The sequence below is a fragment of the Nicotiana tabacum genome, chromosome 9 (assembly GCF_000715075.1).
Source record: "Nicotiana tabacum cultivar K326 chromosome 9, ASM71507v2, whole genome shotgun sequence".
Classification (NCBI taxonomy): domain Eukaryota; kingdom Viridiplantae; phylum Streptophyta; class Magnoliopsida; order Solanales; family Solanaceae; genus Nicotiana; species Nicotiana tabacum.
This window is the reverse complement of record NC_134088.1, coordinates 48,232,358-48,250,153: the sequence shown is the minus strand read 5'-3', so window position 1 is coordinate 48,250,153 and position 17,796 is coordinate 48,232,358. Positions and strand designations below refer to the sequence as shown.

The 17,796-nt window shown below is 38.7% G+C and overlaps 1 protein-coding gene across 1 annotated transcript in view; it reads right to left on the bottom strand.

Moving 5' to 3' along the window:
- Nucleotides 1-250: 250 nt before the first annotated feature.
- LOC107828308 (subtilisin-like protease SBT2.4) overlaps nucleotides 251-17,796 on the bottom strand; it is a 33,525-nt gene continuing 15,979 nt past the window's right edge. The window contains 4 exon segments of the mRNA XM_075221672.1: nucleotides 251-876; nucleotides 4,095-4,367; nucleotides 4,445-4,712; nucleotides 4,793-5,130. Of these exon segments, the coding sequence (XP_075077773.1) occupies nucleotides 467-876; nucleotides 4,095-4,367; nucleotides 4,445-4,712; nucleotides 4,793-5,130 (1,289 nt within the window). The 3' untranslated portion in view covers nucleotides 251-466.

Sequence of the window (17,796 nt, the reverse complement as noted above, 5' to 3'; positions counted from 1 at the left end):
ATATTTACTACTAATTCTGACCACTATATGATGAGCCTTTCCAATTGAAATGACTCTTCATCGAGAGGCAATGCTTATTTTTTGCATATGTATTTAATTAGTGCTTAAACATTTTATTTTCCAACTTCTTTAGTACTTTTCCCTGACTTACTTTAATTGGGTATAGTTGATATTATTGTATGACTTACATTATATATATTTTTATATTATAAACTATATTATAACTTTTAATTCCAACAAAGAACCGATATGAAGTTGGACAGACGGCAATTCATCAATTATCGATTTGACTGTTTCACTCAATGAATTGCATCTCCTAATGGTCAATAACTGGAAAATACTAGTAATAGAAAGGCTTAATACACTGTCTTATTTTTGAAAGTACATAGGTAATGTCGACAATGAGAGGCAAGCTACAAAGGCACAAGATAAGAGTATATAACTATATGATCGACTATCACGTTAGTCATTGCCTCTTGGGGAAAATTGATAGTGGCATCTTGACGAGGTGATGTAAAGATCCCGTTAAAACAATTTGACCAAAAGTAAAGTCATCAAGAGGCTGGGTGACATTGAGTGTAATGTGCAAATGTTGGGTTCCTTGTGGAGCTATTTTAAACCAAGATGGTTGTATATCAACCATCACTCCTTTTGGTGGCAACACTGCACTAACATACGTCTCTGCTTTGCTTCCAACATTCATGACTGTCCGACGTACTAGTCGCGATCCATTAAGGGATGTTATTGTAATCGAAGGCAAATTTAGGTCCGATGGATTCTCAAATAACTCACCACAAACTCCTCCTGTTGCACTTTTCACTATTGCACTATCAATATTTGGTAAAGAACACAGGAAACTGATGTAATCCTCGTACCCTGTCTCAATAAGAATAAATAAATGAGATGAAAGATCAGCACTTTTGGTAACTCAACTTAGAATTTGTCATGTCAAATTGTTCCTTAAAAAAAACATCAACTTCAAATTGTTTACGTTCTAACTAATAAGAAAACATAATTATTTCTGTAGTCTTTGATCCCTGATCTTCAGCCAATTGTAATTTTCTTTTGCAAATTAGTAATTAGGATCTGTATTGTCCTTTTCTATCTTGAGCAGCTTCGCTCGTAATGGAATAGCATAACCATTTTTATCACTCAAGTCAAGGTGGACAATTCGTCACCATTAATCCAGCCACTCAAATTAACTGGAAGCAGCAACTACCTAACATGGAATGTATGATCTCACCTCATACATTCCTTGTCCACCGGCCATAGATCCTGAACGAAAAACTTGACTATTGCACCTCTGGTTGCCAACTGCTCATGCAGCTTGGACGAAACTTGCTCAACAATACGCAAGTAAGTCCCAATCACGACTCTATAGATTTCATACCTCACCAAATTATAGTACACTTTGTACATTCGGCTATTTGTGCTATCCTTGGCTACGTCCCTATTCTAATCATAATCTTGATCTTATGTCCAAGTCGTGTGTTCTTTGGGTATTCCACAAAATTACCAGTGTTTTGACCCATCCACTTCCAAAGTTTTTTCTTATCTCGCTATGTTGTTTTTATAGAAAATAATTTTCCCTTCTCTACCATGTTTCTTCTCCTACCTCGGATTTCCGAATCCACTCCTCATTCTTGACTTGATGTTATACCTACTGACCACACTCCACCTACATCATCAAAGACCACTACACCTATACTCACTCCTGATATCTCCTCAGTTCCCTCAATTCTACTCCCGTATCCATGCCATTGGATGTCATAATTTCACCACCCACTACTCCAGCTCCGCTCACTACAATAATATCAACAGTCTCATGTCCAACTGCTCCTATTCTGAAATTGAGTGAAGATGCCTCAAACTCTTCTTTGCAACAGGTAAATAGTCCACTTCAGCCACCAGCTCATGTAGTCACTCGGTCCCAGCACAATATCTTCAAACTGAAGAAACCACTTGATTATTCAGCTCTCTTAGAATCAGCAGGTCCTATTTTTTAGGATTTTGCCCTGAATTTCTAATCTATTAGGATTCCCTTTCTTGAAGGAAGGAAAAAAAACTCCTAAAAGGAATAAATCTCATTCATATGCATTATTCTTTTCTTGGAGGAGAAGTTTTGTACTTCTACAAATTGACGTTTTCTTCTCACAATAAGAACAACAACAATAGCATCCACAATGTAGTCATTAAAGAGTCTTGTTTAGGGGAGATTTTTCTCTCAATAGTTTTATATTTTTATACTAGTTTGCATTGTTAGCTTCCGCATGCGTCATGTTATTTAGATCCCAACACTATTGTGGCTCCTCGCACATATACAGAAGTAGTCCAGCATGGAAAGATCCAATGCATGAAGAAATTGATGCCCTTGTCCGCAACAAGACTTGGTCCCTCGTTCCTCCATCTGCAAACCGAAATATCATCGGCTGCAAGTGGGTTTTTCGGGTCAAACAAAAATCAGATGAAATCTAGATCGATTCAAAGGTTGGCTAGTTGCAAAAGGATTTCATCAGCGCCCTGGTATTGACTTCACCTCAACTTTCTGTCCAGTGGTAAAACCAACTACTATCCGTCTGATTCTCACTTTGGCCACATACTCCAAATGGCTTCTTTATCAACTTGATGTGAACAATGCATCTCTCCAAAGGTAAACTAGAGGATCAGGTTTACATTGAGCAACCCCCTAGTTTTGTCAACTCTAAGTATCTTACTTATGTTTGCAAACACCATAAGGCAATTTATGGTCTTCGCCAAGCCCCTAGTGCATGTTATAAGAAATTCAAGAATTTATTTGCTCTATTGGGTTTGTTGGTTCTAAGTCGGATACCTCACTTTTTACAATGCATGGTCTGACCTATGTTGTGTTTCTATTTTTCTATGTCAATGATATTATATTGACAGGTTCTTCTGATGCAAACGTACTTGAAGTGAATACAGCTCTAGCAGCCCGGTTTTCTCTGAAAGATCTACAGCCTCTTAGCTACTTTCTTTGTGTTAAGGTTTGTCATACATCTGCCGGTCTTCTCCTCTCACAAAGAAAGTATATTGCTTATCTTCTTCATCGATTCAATATGCTTGATGGCAAAGGAGTAAATTCCACTTGCAGCATTGCTCCACTCACACTTAATGATGGCACTGCACCCACGGATCAAAAGCATTATCGTCAAGTTGTTGGTGATCTTCAGTATCTTTCTATCACCCGTCCTGGTATATCCTTTGCAGTAAATCGCCTATCTCAGTTCATGCATCGTCCCACTCATTCACATTGGCAAGCTAGCAAGAGGGTTCTGTGCTATCTGAAAGCAACTGATTCTTATAGTCTGCTACTAGCACCTCATAAACCTCTCAATCTAGTAGCATTCTCTGACTCTGACTAGGGAGATGATCCAGATGGCTGGTGCTCCACCGGATCGAGCTTATATCGTGTTTCTTGGGGGTTCTCCATTTATCTGGTCATCCAAGAAGCAACTACAGTAGCTCGTTCCTCCACTGAAGCCGAATACAAGGCGCTTGCAAATGCCGCAGCTGAAACCAATTGGATTGTTAATCTCCTGAAAGAACTTCACTTCTCCATTTCAAACATTTCCATGGTCTGCTGTGACAATTTAGGTGCAACCTTTTGTCTCAAACCCAATCTTCCACAGAGGTCGCATGAAGCATCTTGTTCGGAAGCAAGTCAGGGACAAAACACTTGTTGTACGACATGTTCCTTCTCACAACTCGCTGATTCTCTTACCAAAGTGGTGCCTACAACAGATTTTTGTTGTGATCGGTCCAAGATAGGCGTCGTTCCCTCACCGCGTATCTTGCGGGGGCATAATAAGGAACCATAATTGCCTGCAAATTCTTTTTCTCAACATTATTTTCTGCAATCTGTAATCCCTGATCTTCAGACAATTAGTGATCGGGAATTGCATTTTTCTTTTGTCAATTAGTGATTAGGATCTGTATTTGTCTTTTCTATCTTGAGCAGCTTTACGATACTGTAATGGAATAGCATAACCATTTTTATCAAACTCTCCAAACCTCTTTAGAAATTTACCATTTGCTTTCTTGAGATGGATATATATAGAAATGTACTACAGATATACCTGCTGAAAAGATGAGACCGGGATGGAGAGCACGAGAGGGATTGACAAGGCCAGCACCAAAACCAAAAGGAGCAGAAGTGTATAAGGTGTAGAGATCAAATCCATGAGCCATAATGGGGTCCCCAAGATTGTCATAAGTGGTGGCTGTGGTTGACATTGCTGAAGCTACCATTGATGGTGTCCATGATGGATTATATTGCTTTATTAGTGCAGCTATTCCAGCAATATGAGGTGTTGCCATGCTTGTACCAGACATTAGGGCAAAATTATGTCCTGCATATATGATTATTATTAACTTTATACTAGAAGAGTAGTTATAAAAAAATTTAGCTAGAAACATATATAGATACCAGACAGAATGGGATTTAAAACACTCATGGGACTCCAAGCTGCCCAAATTTGGTGTCCAGGAGCCAAAATATCAGGCTTAAGTACATCAGTAGGATTTTTACTTTGATCAATGTAATCAGGACCCCTTGACGAAAATCTACTAACTATAGGAACTCTACCCTTGTAAGAAGCAATTCTTCCTTCACTTATGGCTGCTCTACCACCATATCTTACCACAAAACCATTCTTGTCCCTTACAGTTTCTCTTTCATAGTACTGCAATATATTCTGCAAATACAATTGATGAAGTTATATATATATATATATACTTGTAAATCTACTTGTTAATTAATTAGGTACAGCCAGACCTGGGTATCAGTAGTTTTTGGTATCATAATGCCAGGAGTAGCAAAAGGAATAGGCTCCGCTATGAAATCTCCATAAGTTGGATTTGCAACAAAAACAAACGCTTTGAATCCAATAAGGTTGGCAGTATGTATGATGCCCATAAGACTGGAATTCCCATTATAGAAACCAGCTGAAAATGTGCAAATCACAACACTGTCTTCCACAACAAGAGGGTCAAATGCCTCTGGGTATTGGCATTCATCCGCATTGAAAATTCTTGAAAATGTGCTATTTGTTTTTACCGCATCCTTAGCCAAAACCAGCTTATACTGAATCAATCCACCTCCAAATGTCGGTCCTACAAAAACACATAAATATCTTCTCTCCATTACTATATTTCTAGTTTGCTCTCATTTCTTAATACGTTATCAGCACGAAGTTCTAACCAACTGAGGTTATCTGCTTCATCCGAATTTTATCTTCTTCCTAAAAGAGGTAGTCAGTTTCTTTTCCGATTCAGGTATACATTCCTATGTTTATAACGTTTCTATTAGGATCTTCTTTAACCTGCAATTTAATTACCATATGCATAACTTGTTTTGAATATGATTATAATAATCATTGAGTGAAAACAATAAGTTTCGGTTAAATTGTTATTTCATTATATAAACTACGAAGAAGTTTAATCCTATACATAAATAGATAAGTATTAAATTGAATTACAATAATTAGACTAATTATCAGAGCAACTGTGAGAGATTTATCGATGTGCATAAATTCCAGCGATTCCGTGAAGAGAAATCAGTCACCGGAAGTCTTTTTCCGACGACTTTTTCAAGGTTGTTTGCGTCTGCTTTATCTCCGTCAGTGTTGTGCAAAATCCAACACTATCACAAGAGTAGTCATTGTCCAGCGACCAAACCCCAGTAAAACTCTCCGGCAGAAGCCTCCTCATGCGCCCCCACGCGCCGGCGCGTACGCCCACTTCCGGCCATTTTTTGAAAAGTCCCTTCAGAACAGTTGGGTCGTCTGGTAATTGCAATCCTACCCCTACTGCTTTCGGCGCGTACGCCCACTTCCGGCCATTTTTTGAAAAAGTCCCTTCAGAACAGTTGGGTCGTCTGGTAATTGCGATCCTACCCCTACTGCTTTTGTCTCATTCCGACCACTTTGAGTTTTTTCCATCAGCTACAGTAGATTTCGGCAGCTACAGTAAGCTTCCGGCAGCTACAGTAATTCATTATTATGTTTCAGTGTTTCCTTACTCTGTTTCAGTGGATTACAGTTGATTTTTTCTCTTATTTGGTAATAATTTGCAACGATGTCTTTGGGATTTGATATTTTTGGGTCTAAAAACATTAGTTCTGGAAGCTCTAGTGTTATGATTACCTCGTAACCTTTAATGGGAAGTTCAAACTACTTAGCTTGGGCTTCATCTGTCGAGTTGTGGTATCTTGACCTAGCCTCGTCACTACTCTATCGAGGTTAGGCTTGATACTTATTGGGTACCGTTGTGGTGTACTCATGCTACACTTTTGCATATTTTTTTTGTGCAGATCCAGGTACTTCGGATCGTGTTGGATTTAAGAGTTGTGTTTGTGCGATTGGAGACTTCAAAGTATACCTGCCGTTTCATTCACAGGCCTCGGAGTCACCTCCTGACATTATCTTTGCTACTGTTTATCTTTGTTCCAAAGCAGTATTGTACTTAGAGATTCTAGTGTATCTCAGTAGAGCTTATGACTCTGTACTACCGGTTCTGGGGACTGTATAACTATTGTTCAGCTTTAGTTACGTCATTTTATTTATCAGTTTAATTCTTATATAGTTGAATTGGTTATTTCTGTTAGATCTCTTCATGTACTAAACTTACCTAATCTTGGAGACTAGGTGCCATCACGACATCCTAAGGTGAGAATTTGGGGTCATGACAGTTCACAAGTTTGATTGGGAATTGACTTTGGGGCTACTGGGGGAATATTGTTCTGGGAATTGGAATAGGTCATTTCATCATTTGGTATTTTTGTGCAAAGTTCGGGTTCATTCCGGATTGGTTAGGCTTGAATCAGATGATTAGTTTGAAGTTGAAAGTTTATGAACTTAAGAGATTGATCTTCATCGACGATTCTTAGTTTTGATGTTATTTTTAGTATTTTTAGCCTTTGGATAAGTTTGGAATATGTATTTATATTGGTTGGTATAATTGGATTGGGTCCTGTGGGGCTCGGGTGATTTTTGGGAGTGGTTTATAACTATTTCGGAGTTTGCATTGATTGTTGGTTCAGGTACACCGCATCTGCGGAGGATTGGTCGTAGATGCGAAGTCGCACCTACACATGAGGTATTCAGCTATTTTATTCATTGCTTATTGATGATATTTCATTCGAATTGTGTTATTCATTGTTTGGCTTACCTAGCGAGTTGGATTAGGTGTCATCACGACTTGGCGGAATTTTGGGTCATGACAAATTGTGTAAGTGCATTTTATTAGTTTTGTTTGCTACTAAAAAAATTATTGATACGAATAGTTTTTATTTTAATTTTTTATTCTGATCGATCATCTCTTTCATTATTCAATCTTATTAATTTATATGCTTGATTAATGATACTTTTTATTTTTTTCAATTAGATTTATTTGTTCTATAGTAAGTCTATGAACATAAATTTAAAACTGAGAAATAGTAACAATAACAACAACAACAACCCAGTAAAATCCCACAAGTGGGGTATGGGGAGGGTAGAGTGTACGCAGACCTTGCCCATACCCCAAGGGGTAGAGAGGTTGTTTCCGATAGACCCTCGGCTCAAGCAGACGAAAAAGACAATATATCAGTACCAACAGCAGAAAGCATAAAAATAATAACATAATCAAAAGTACCAGAAAATAGATGAAAAATAATAACAGTAGCACTTAAGAAAGGCTCGGTACTATGAATAGTGAAAGAGAAGTGTGGACACAACAATAACCACTAGCACTCTAGGACACAACCCTGTCAGACTAGCCTCTCACCCGGTGCGGAGTAGCAAAGAGCTCCGCTACCCCCTATCCTACAACTCTAATGCTAGACCTCCACACTTTTCTATCAAGGGCAATGTCCTCGGAAATCTGAAGCTTCGCCATGTCCTGCCTGATCACCTCTCCCCAATACTTCTTGGGCTGTCCTCTACCTCTTCTTATACTTGTCAAAGCCAACCGCTCACATCTCCTTACTGGGGCGTTTGGACTTCTCCTCTGCACGTGCCCGAACCATCTGAGCCTAGCTTTCCGCATCTTGTCATCCATCGGGGCCACGCCCACCTTCTCCCGAATATCTTCATACCTAATCTTATTCATCCTAGTGTGCCCGCACATCCACCTCAACATCCTCATTTCTGCTACTTTCATCCTCTGGATATGCGAGTTCTTAACCGGCCAACACTCTGCCCCATACAACATGGCTGATCTAACCACCGCTCTATAGAACTTACCTTTGAGCCTCAGTGACACCTTCTTGTCACATAGGACTCCAGATGTTAACCTTCACTTCATCCACTCCACCCCTATACGGTGCGCAACATCTTCATCGATCTCCCCATCCCCCTATATAACCGACCCAAGGTACTTGAAACTGCTTCTCTTGGGGATGACCTGTGATTCAAGCATCACGTTCACGCCCACTTCCCTCGACTCGGCGCTGAACTTGCACTCTAGGTATTCTGTCTTAATTCTGCTAAACTTGAAACCTTTAGACTCAAGGGCCTGTCTCCAAACCTCCAGCCTCTCGTTAGCGCCGCCTCGCGTCTCATCAATCAGAACTATGTCGTCAGTGAATAACATACACCATGACACCTCCCCTTGAATATGGTGCGTCAGTGCGTCCATCACCAGTGCAAATAAAAATGGGCTAAGCGCAGATCCTTGGTGCAGCCCCATAACAACCAGAAAATGCTCTGAGTCGCCTCCCACCGTCCTAACCCGGGTCTTAGCTCCCTCATACATGTCTTTAATCGTCCTGATGTAAGCAACTGGCACGCCTTTCGCCTCCAGGCATCTCCAAAGAACCTCCCTACGTACCTTGTCATACGCTTTCTCCAGGTCAATAAACACCATGTGCAGATCCTTCTTCCTATCCCTATAATGTTCCACCAACCTCCTAATAAGGTGGATAGCCTCCGTAGTTGAACGACCCGGCATGAACTTGAACTGGTTATCAGATACAAACACAGTTCTCCTCACCCTCTTTTCCACCACCCTCTCCCAAACTTTTATGGTATGACTTAGTAACTTGATACCCCTATAGTTGTTACAATTTTGGATATCGCCTTTGTTCATGTACAATTGAGAAATAGTAACATGATTAAAAAAAAAGTCAAGAAAGATACAAACGTTGAGAATATAAAGTGGTAAAATAAGCATTTTAAAAAACTCAATTGAGATAAGAGGGTAATAATGTCTATTATTCAAATTTGGAGCGAGAGTTTATGCTTTAAAGCAAAGTTCGAGATTATAAATTATTTTCAGCCATTTTCTTTTTTCTTGCTCATAAATACTATTACTTGTAATAATATGACATTATTTGTTAGCAACAATTGACGGAGAATATAAACGTTTTAACGTGGTTTATAGACGCGTGAATTAATTTGATCCAGAAATATGAAATAAACAGGAACAAAAGTAAGATTATGAATTAAATTTGAAGGAAATACAAGCCTAACTATGAACTTAGCCTCTCCGGTAACAGAAGTGAGAACAATATTCAAGAATAAAGACGAAAAATAGTATTATGAGATGAGAGCTGACTTAAGCTTTTGTGTACAGAATGTTTTGTGTCCACAATGAATGCTAATTCTCCTATTTATAGCTTTATTTTGGAAGACAAGTAACCAAATCAAGCTCCTCTTAAATGAGAATAAAAATGTCATTGATGGATGCATAACAATTGGTTATAAATGCAAATATTCTTTGTAACGGTTGCTCATTGAATGCTAATCGGTGTCAATTCTTTGAATCTTTATCATCGGCTACTCTGTCTTCGAGATTCATCTAACATCAGTCAAATGCTTGCAACCGGCATCTACTATTTGCTGACTCACATCCTACCTGTCTTCAGCTCCATGTGTCACCTCTTCATTGTCATTAACTAATTTTACCGCATACAATTTTTAATTATGAGTAATATTTACTTCTAATTCTGACCACTATATGATGAGCCTTTCCAATTGAAATGACTCTTCATCGAGAGGCAATGCTTATTTTTTGCATATGTATTTAATTAGTGCTCAAACATTTTATTTTCCAACTTCTTTAGTACTTTTCCCCGACTTACTTTAATTGGGTATAGTTGATATTATTGTATGACTTACATTATATATTTTTTAATATTATAAACTATATTATAACCTTTAATTACTAAATTTATTAAACGAAAATTGCTGCCACATTTTTTTTGGGGGGGGGGGGAGATTTGACGGTTTGCCATTTTGTTCAGGATGGAGCTCTAGTGTTATGATTACCTCGGAACCTTAAATGGGAAGTTCAAACTACTTAGCTTGGGCTTCATCTGTCGAGTTGTGGTGTAAAGATCAAGGTGTTCAAGATCATCTAATCAAACAGTCTAGCGAAGGTGATGAAAAGGCGATAGCACTTTGGGCAAAGATCGATGCTCAGTTATGTAGCATCCTGTGGCGATCTATTGATTCCAAGTTGATGCCCTTGTTTCGTCCATTCCAGACGTGTTATTTGGTTTGGGCAAAGGCTCGTACCTTATACACTAATGACATATCTCGCTTCTATGATGTGATATCGCTGATGACAAACTTAAAGAAGCAGGAACTAGATACGTCTACTTACTTGGGTCAAGTACAGGCAGTAATGGAGGAATTTGAGAAGTTGATGCCAGTTTCTGCTAATGTGGAAAAACAACAAGAGCAGCGACACAAGATGCTTCTAGTTCTTACCCTCGCTAGATTTCCTAATGATCTTGATTCAGTACGCGACCAGATTTTGGCTAGTCCGACTGTCCCGACAGCTGATGAATTATTCTCTCGATTACTCCGCCTTGCTGCAGCACCAAATCACCCAGTGTCACAGATACTTGATTCCTCTATTCTCGCATCCCAGATAGTGGATGTTCGGGCGTCTCAAACTATGGAAAATAGACGAGGAGGAGGTCGTTTTGGAACATCTAGACCCAAGTGTTCTTATTGTCACAAACTTGGACACACTTGTGAAATGTGCTATTCCTTACATGGTCGTCCACCCAAAAATGCTTACGTTGCTCAGACCGAGACTACAGGTAACTAGGGATTTTCTTTATCTAAAGAAGAATATAATGAGCTCCTTCAGTATCGAGCAAGTAAGCAGACATCTACACAAGTAACCTCGGTTGCCCAGACTAATACTTCTGTTGTTGGTAATTCTTTTGCTTGTGTTTCCCAGTCTAGTACTCTTGGACTATGGGTCATGGACTCGGGCGCTTCTGATCACATCACTGGTAATAAATCACTTTTGTCGAATATTGTATATTCACAATCTCTTCCCACTGTTACGTTAGTCAATGGATGTCAAACTAAGGCAAAAGGTGTTGGACAAGCTAACCCTTTGTCTTTTATCACCCTAGATTCCGTTCTTTATGTCCCTGGCTGTCCTTTTAGTCTTGCATCTGTTAGTCGTTTGACTCGTGCCCTCCATTGTGGTATATATTTTACTGATGATTCCTTTATTATGCAGGACCGCAGTACAGGACGGACAATTGGTACAGGACGTGAATCAGAAGGCCTTTACTACCTTAACTTACACAGTCCTTCCACAACATGTTTAGTTACAGATCCTCCAGACCTAATCCACAGATGTTTAGGACATCCGAGTTTATCCAAACTTCAGAAGATGGTGCCTAGTTTATCTAGTTTGTCTACATTAGATTGTGAGTCGTGTCAGCTTGGGAAACATGCCCGAGCCTCCTTTCCACGTAGTGTTGAGTCATACAGAGTCTGTTTTCTCCTTAGTTCATTCTGATATATGGGGTCCTAGTAGAGTCAGTTCAACCTTGGGATTTCGTTATTTTGTTAGTTTTATTGATGATTACTCAAGATGTACTTGGCTTTTCTTAATGAAAGATCGTTCTGAGTTATTCTCTATATTCCAGAGTTTTTGTACTGAAATCAAAAACCAATTTGGTGTTTTTATTCGCATTTTTCGTAGTGATAATGCCTTAGAATATTTATCTTCTCAGTTTCAGCAGTTTATGACTTCTCAAGGAATTATTCATCAGACATCTTGTCCTTATACCCCTCAACAAAATGGGGTTGCAGAGAGAAAGAATAGGCACCTTATTGAGACTGCTCGCACACTTCTAATTGAATCTCGTGTTCTGTTGCGTTTTGGGGGCAATGCAGTTCTCACAACTTGTTATTTGATTAATCGGATGTCTTCATCTCCCATCAAGGATCAGATTCCGCATTCAGTATTGTTTCCCCAATCAGCCTTATACTCTCTTCCACCTCGTGTTTTTGGGAGCACGTGTTTTGTTCATAACTTAGCCCCGGGGAATGATAAGTTAGCTCATCGTGCTCTCAAGTGTGTCTTCCTTGGTTATTCTCGTGTTCAGAAGGGATATCGTTGTTATTCACCTGATCTTCGTAGGTACTTTATGTCAGCTAACGTCACATTTTTTGAGTCTAAACCTTTCTTTACTTCTGCTGACCACCATGATATATCTGAGGTCTTACCTATACCGACCTTTGAGGAGTTTACTATAGCTCCTCCACCTTCGACCACAGAGGTTTCACCCATACCAACCGTTGAGGAGTCTAGTGTTCCTCCTAGTTCCCCAGCCACAGGAACACCACTCTTGAATTATCATCGTCGTCCGCGCCCTACATCAGGCCCAACTGGTTCTCGTACTGCACCTAACCCTACTCCTACTGCGGACCCTGCTCCTAGTACAATAATTACACTTCGGAAAGGTATACGGACCACTTAACCGTAATCCTCATTATATCGGTTTGAGTTATCATCGTCTGTGATCTCCCCATTATGCTTTTATATCTTCTTTGTCCTCGGATTCCATCCCTAAGTCTACAGGTGAAGCGTTGTCTCATCCAAGATGGCGACAGGCTATGAGTGACGAGATGTATGATTTACATACAAGTGGTACTTGGGAGCTTATTCCTCTTTCTTCAGGTAAATCTACTGTTGGTTGTCGTTGGGTTTATGCAGTCAAAGTTGATCCCGATGGCCAGATTGATCGACTTAAGGCCCGTCTTATTGCCAAAGGATATACTCAGATATTTGGGCTCGATTACAGTGATACCTTCTCTCCCGTGGCTAAAGTGGCATCAGTCTGCATTTTTCTATCCATGGTTGCGGTTTGTCATTGGCCTCTCTATCAGCTGGACATTAAGAATGCCTTTCTTCACGGTGATCTTGAGAATGAGGTTTATACGGAGCAACCACCTGGTTTTGTTGCTCAAGGGGAGTCTCGTGGCTTTGTATGTCGCTTGCGTCGGTCACTTTATGGTCTAAAGCAGTCTCCTCGAGCCTGGTTTGGTAAGTTCAGCACGGTTATCCAGGAGTTTGGCATGACTCGTAGTGAAGCGGATCACTCTGTGTTTTATCGGCACTCTGCTTCAAGTCTCTGTATTTATCTAATAGTCTATGTTGATGATATTGTAATTACTGACAGTGATCAGGATGGTATTACCAATCTGAAGCAGCATCTCTTCCAGCACTTCTAAACAAAGGATCTAGGCAGATTGAAGTACTTTCTAGGTATTGAGGTTGCTCAATCTAGCTCAAGTATTGTTATTTCTCAAAGAAAATATACTTTAGACATTCTTGAGGAGACAGGGATGATAGGTTGCAGACCTGTCGACACTCCGATGCATTCGAATTCTAAACTTCTGCCAGGACAGGGGAGCCGCTTAGCGATCCTGCAAGCTATAGGCGGCTGGTTGGTAAATTAAATTATCTCACAGTGACTAGAACCGACATTTCTTATCCTGTGAGTGTTGTAAGTCAGTTTATGAATTCTCCCTGTGATAGCCATTGGGATGCAGTTGTCTGCATTATTCGGTATATAAAATCGGCTCCACGCAAAGGGTTACTGTTTGAGGATCGAGGTCATGAGCAGATCGTTGGATACTCATATGTTGATTGGGCAGGATCACCTTCTGATAGACGTTCTACGTCTGGATATTGTGTTTTAGTAGGAGACAATTCGGTGTCTTGAAAGAGCAAGAAACAGAATATAGTTGCTCGGTCTAGTGCAGAAGCAGAATATCGAGCAATGGCTATGGCAACATGTGAGCTAGTCTAGACCAAACAATTGCTCAAGGAGTTGAAATTTGGTGAAATCAGTCAGATGGAACTTGTGTGCGATAATCAAGCTGCCCTTCATATTGAATCAAATCCGGTGTTCCGTGAGAGAACTAAACACATTGAGATTGATTGTCACTTCGTAAGAGAAAAGATACTTTCAGGAGAGATTGGTACAAAGTTTATGAGGTCGAATGATCAACTTGCAGATATTTTCACTAAGTCCCTCACTGGCCCTCGTATTGGTTATATATGTAACAAGCTCGGTACATATGATTTGTATGCAGCGGCTTGAGGGGGAGTGTTAGTTTAGAATTACGTACATAATATAGTCTTGTCCCACATTGGAATGGGTATAATATGTTATTGTAGTGTATAGCTATAAATAAGGACCTCTTGTATTATATTCATTCATCCAATATCAATAACATATTTTCTCTCGTGCTTTCTCACAATATTAATCCAGCTTATTTATTCTATGAAAATATACTTACATGTCTAAAGTTTTTGTGTGTAATATTAAAAACTAATTTATCATCGCATTACACATAATTGTTTGTTTAACAATTATACATATAGAATATTAATACACGATTATGCACTAAATTTTTCATTGATAATAATTCTTATCATTCTAATTCACTTATTTCTATGATAGTTTTCACTATGCCGAATTTGTCAAAGCTTGAATTTATGGCACTTGACATCTCTGGGAATAACTATTTGCCATGGGTACTTGATGCTGAATTTCACCTTGACGCTAAAGGTCTTGGTGACACTATTAAAGAAGGAAATGAAGCATCAAGTCAGGATAAGGCGAAAACCATGATTTCCCCTCGACATCATCTCGATGAAGGGTTAAAAAGTGAATATTTAACCTTGAAAGATCCATTTCAATTATGGACTAGTTTGAAGGAATGATATGACCACCTAAAGGCCACGGTATTGCCAAGAGCTCGTCGTGAGTGGATGCACTTACGTCTACAAGATTATAAGACCATAAGTGAATATAATTTTGTTGTATATAGAATAATTTCCCAACTAAAATTATGTGGGGAACTTATGAATGATGAGGACATGTTGGAAAAGGCTCTTTCCACTTTTCATGCCTCAAATATGGTGTTACAGCAGCAATACCGTGAAAAGGGCTTTAAGAAATATTCTGAGTTAATTTCATGCCTTTTGGTGGCTAAACAACATAATGCCCTTTTAATGAAAAATCATGAAGCTCGCCCCACTGGACCAGCTCCATTTCCACAAGCGAATATGGTAGCGATAGATCCAAAGTCTGAAATAAGACAATAATTATCGTGGCCGTATGAATATACGTGGGCGTGGCAAAAGGACGAAATAATAATCGCCATGGTGGTGGTCGTTATAAACAAGAGAACAATAAGGGTTCTCAGAATAATCCTTCAAAAGACAAAGGTAATATTTGCCACCGATGTGGTATGAAAAATCATTGGGCACGAATTTGTCGTACACCTGAACATTTTGTCAAACTTTATCAAGCCTCTATAAAAGGGAAACAAAATAATGTTGAGACTCACTTGACCTTTCAAAATGATGCGGGCCCTATGAATAATCATGATAGAGTTGAAGCAAACTTTGCCTATAAAGATGATATTTTTGAAGGCCTTGCACATATTACTCATTTAGAAGCTGGAGACTTCTTTGAGCATCATAACTGAAGACTTATTATTGAAAAAAAAACTATAAGTATAAATGTATTTTGTTATCGAAGTTCATATTTTGAATAAAACATTTTATGTTGTCAGTATTTACTTTCCTAAATATAGTTTCTTTTGTTCTTAAATTTTTCAATATTACTTATGATGTATTTTTTTTCTTTCTTTATGAAGAATATGAAAACTTCTCAGTCTTCAGTTGGCCGTATGAATAATAAAGAAGAAATGTCTTCTGGATAGTGCTACGACACACACCATATTAAAAGATATGAGATATCACTTATTTAATTACAAAAGAAGCTAATATCATAATAATATCTGGTAGTACAAAATTAATTGAGAGCTCTGGAAGAGCGACTGTATTACTACCAGGAGGAACTATATTGGCTGTTAATGATGCATTATATTGTAGTAGGTCTCAAAGAAACTTGTTGAGTTTCAAAGATATTCGCCAAAATGGCTATCATATTGAGACCACCAATGAAGGAAAGGTTGAATAACTCTATATTACTACAATAAAAGCGGAAAAGAAGTATGTGCTTAAAAAGCTTCCCGCATTTTCCTCCGAATTATACTACACTAGTATTAGTATAGTTGAATCACATGCCATAGTAAACAAGGAGTTTACTAATGATTTTATTATTTGGCATGACCGGTTGGGCCATCCCGGTTATAATATGATGCGCAAAATAGTTGAGAATTCACATGGTCATTCATTGAAGAACCAGGAGATTCTTCAAACTAAAGAATTCTCTTGTGCTGCATGTTCTCAAGGCAAACTGATTATTAGACATCAGTAATTAAAGTTGGAGTTGAATCTCCTGCATTTTTGGAACGTATACAGGGTGATATATGGTCCCATACACCCTTCATGTGGACCATTCAGATATTATATGGTTTTGATAGACGCATCTACAAGATGGTCACATATGTGCTTGTTATCAACCCGCAATTTGGCATTTACGAGGTTACTAGCTCAATTAATAAAATTAAGAGCACAGTTTCCATATTATGGAGTTAAGACATTTCGTCTTGATAATGTTGGTGAATATACGTCCCGGGCCTTTAATGATTATTGCATATCAACTGGGATAACAATTGAACATCCAGTTGCTCGTGTTCATACTCAAAATGGTCTTGCGGAATCATTGATCAAACGCCTCCAATTAATTGCTAGACCAATGCTTATGAGAACAAAACTTCCCATCTCGGCATGGGGTCATGCTATTTTTCATGCAGTATCTCTTATGTGAATCAGACCCACAAGTTATCATAAAGTCTCCCCAATACAATTGGCTTTTGGTCAGGAGCCAAATATTTCCCATCTTAGAATATTTTGATGTGCAGTATATGTTTCAATTGCTCCACCACAACGCACAAAGATGGGACACCAAAGAAGGTTGGGGATATATATTGGGTATGAATCTCCTTCTATTATAAAATATTTGGAACCTACGACTGGAGATGTATTTACGGCAAGATTTGATGATTGCCATTTTGATGAATCAGTATACCCAATACTAGGGGAGAAAATAAGAAAAAAAAGATAGATTGGAATGCATTATCACTATCTCATTTAGATCCTGGAACAAATCAATGTGAACACGAGATTCAAAAGATAATTTATTTGCAAAATATTGCAAATCAACTGCCAGATGCATTTACTAACCTACAAAGGGTGACTAAGTCACATATTGCAGCTGTTAATGCTCTTATTCGAATTGATGTCCCGGCTAGACAATCTATAAATGCAAATGAGTCTAAACCACGCTTGAAACGTGGTAGACCAGTCGGTTCCAAAGATAAAAATGCCTGAAAGAGAAAAGGAACAAATGATCTAGGGGATCATAATATGGAGTCAATTGCTCAAAAAGAACCATATGACATAACAAATGATAAGACCTCAGAGGAGGCCCAGGTACCTGAAAATAATAAGAATGAAGAGATCCCAATAAATTATGTCTCTACAAGAAAAAAATTAAACTGAAATAACATTATTGTCGACAACGTTTTTGCTTATAATGTTGTTGTTGAAATAATA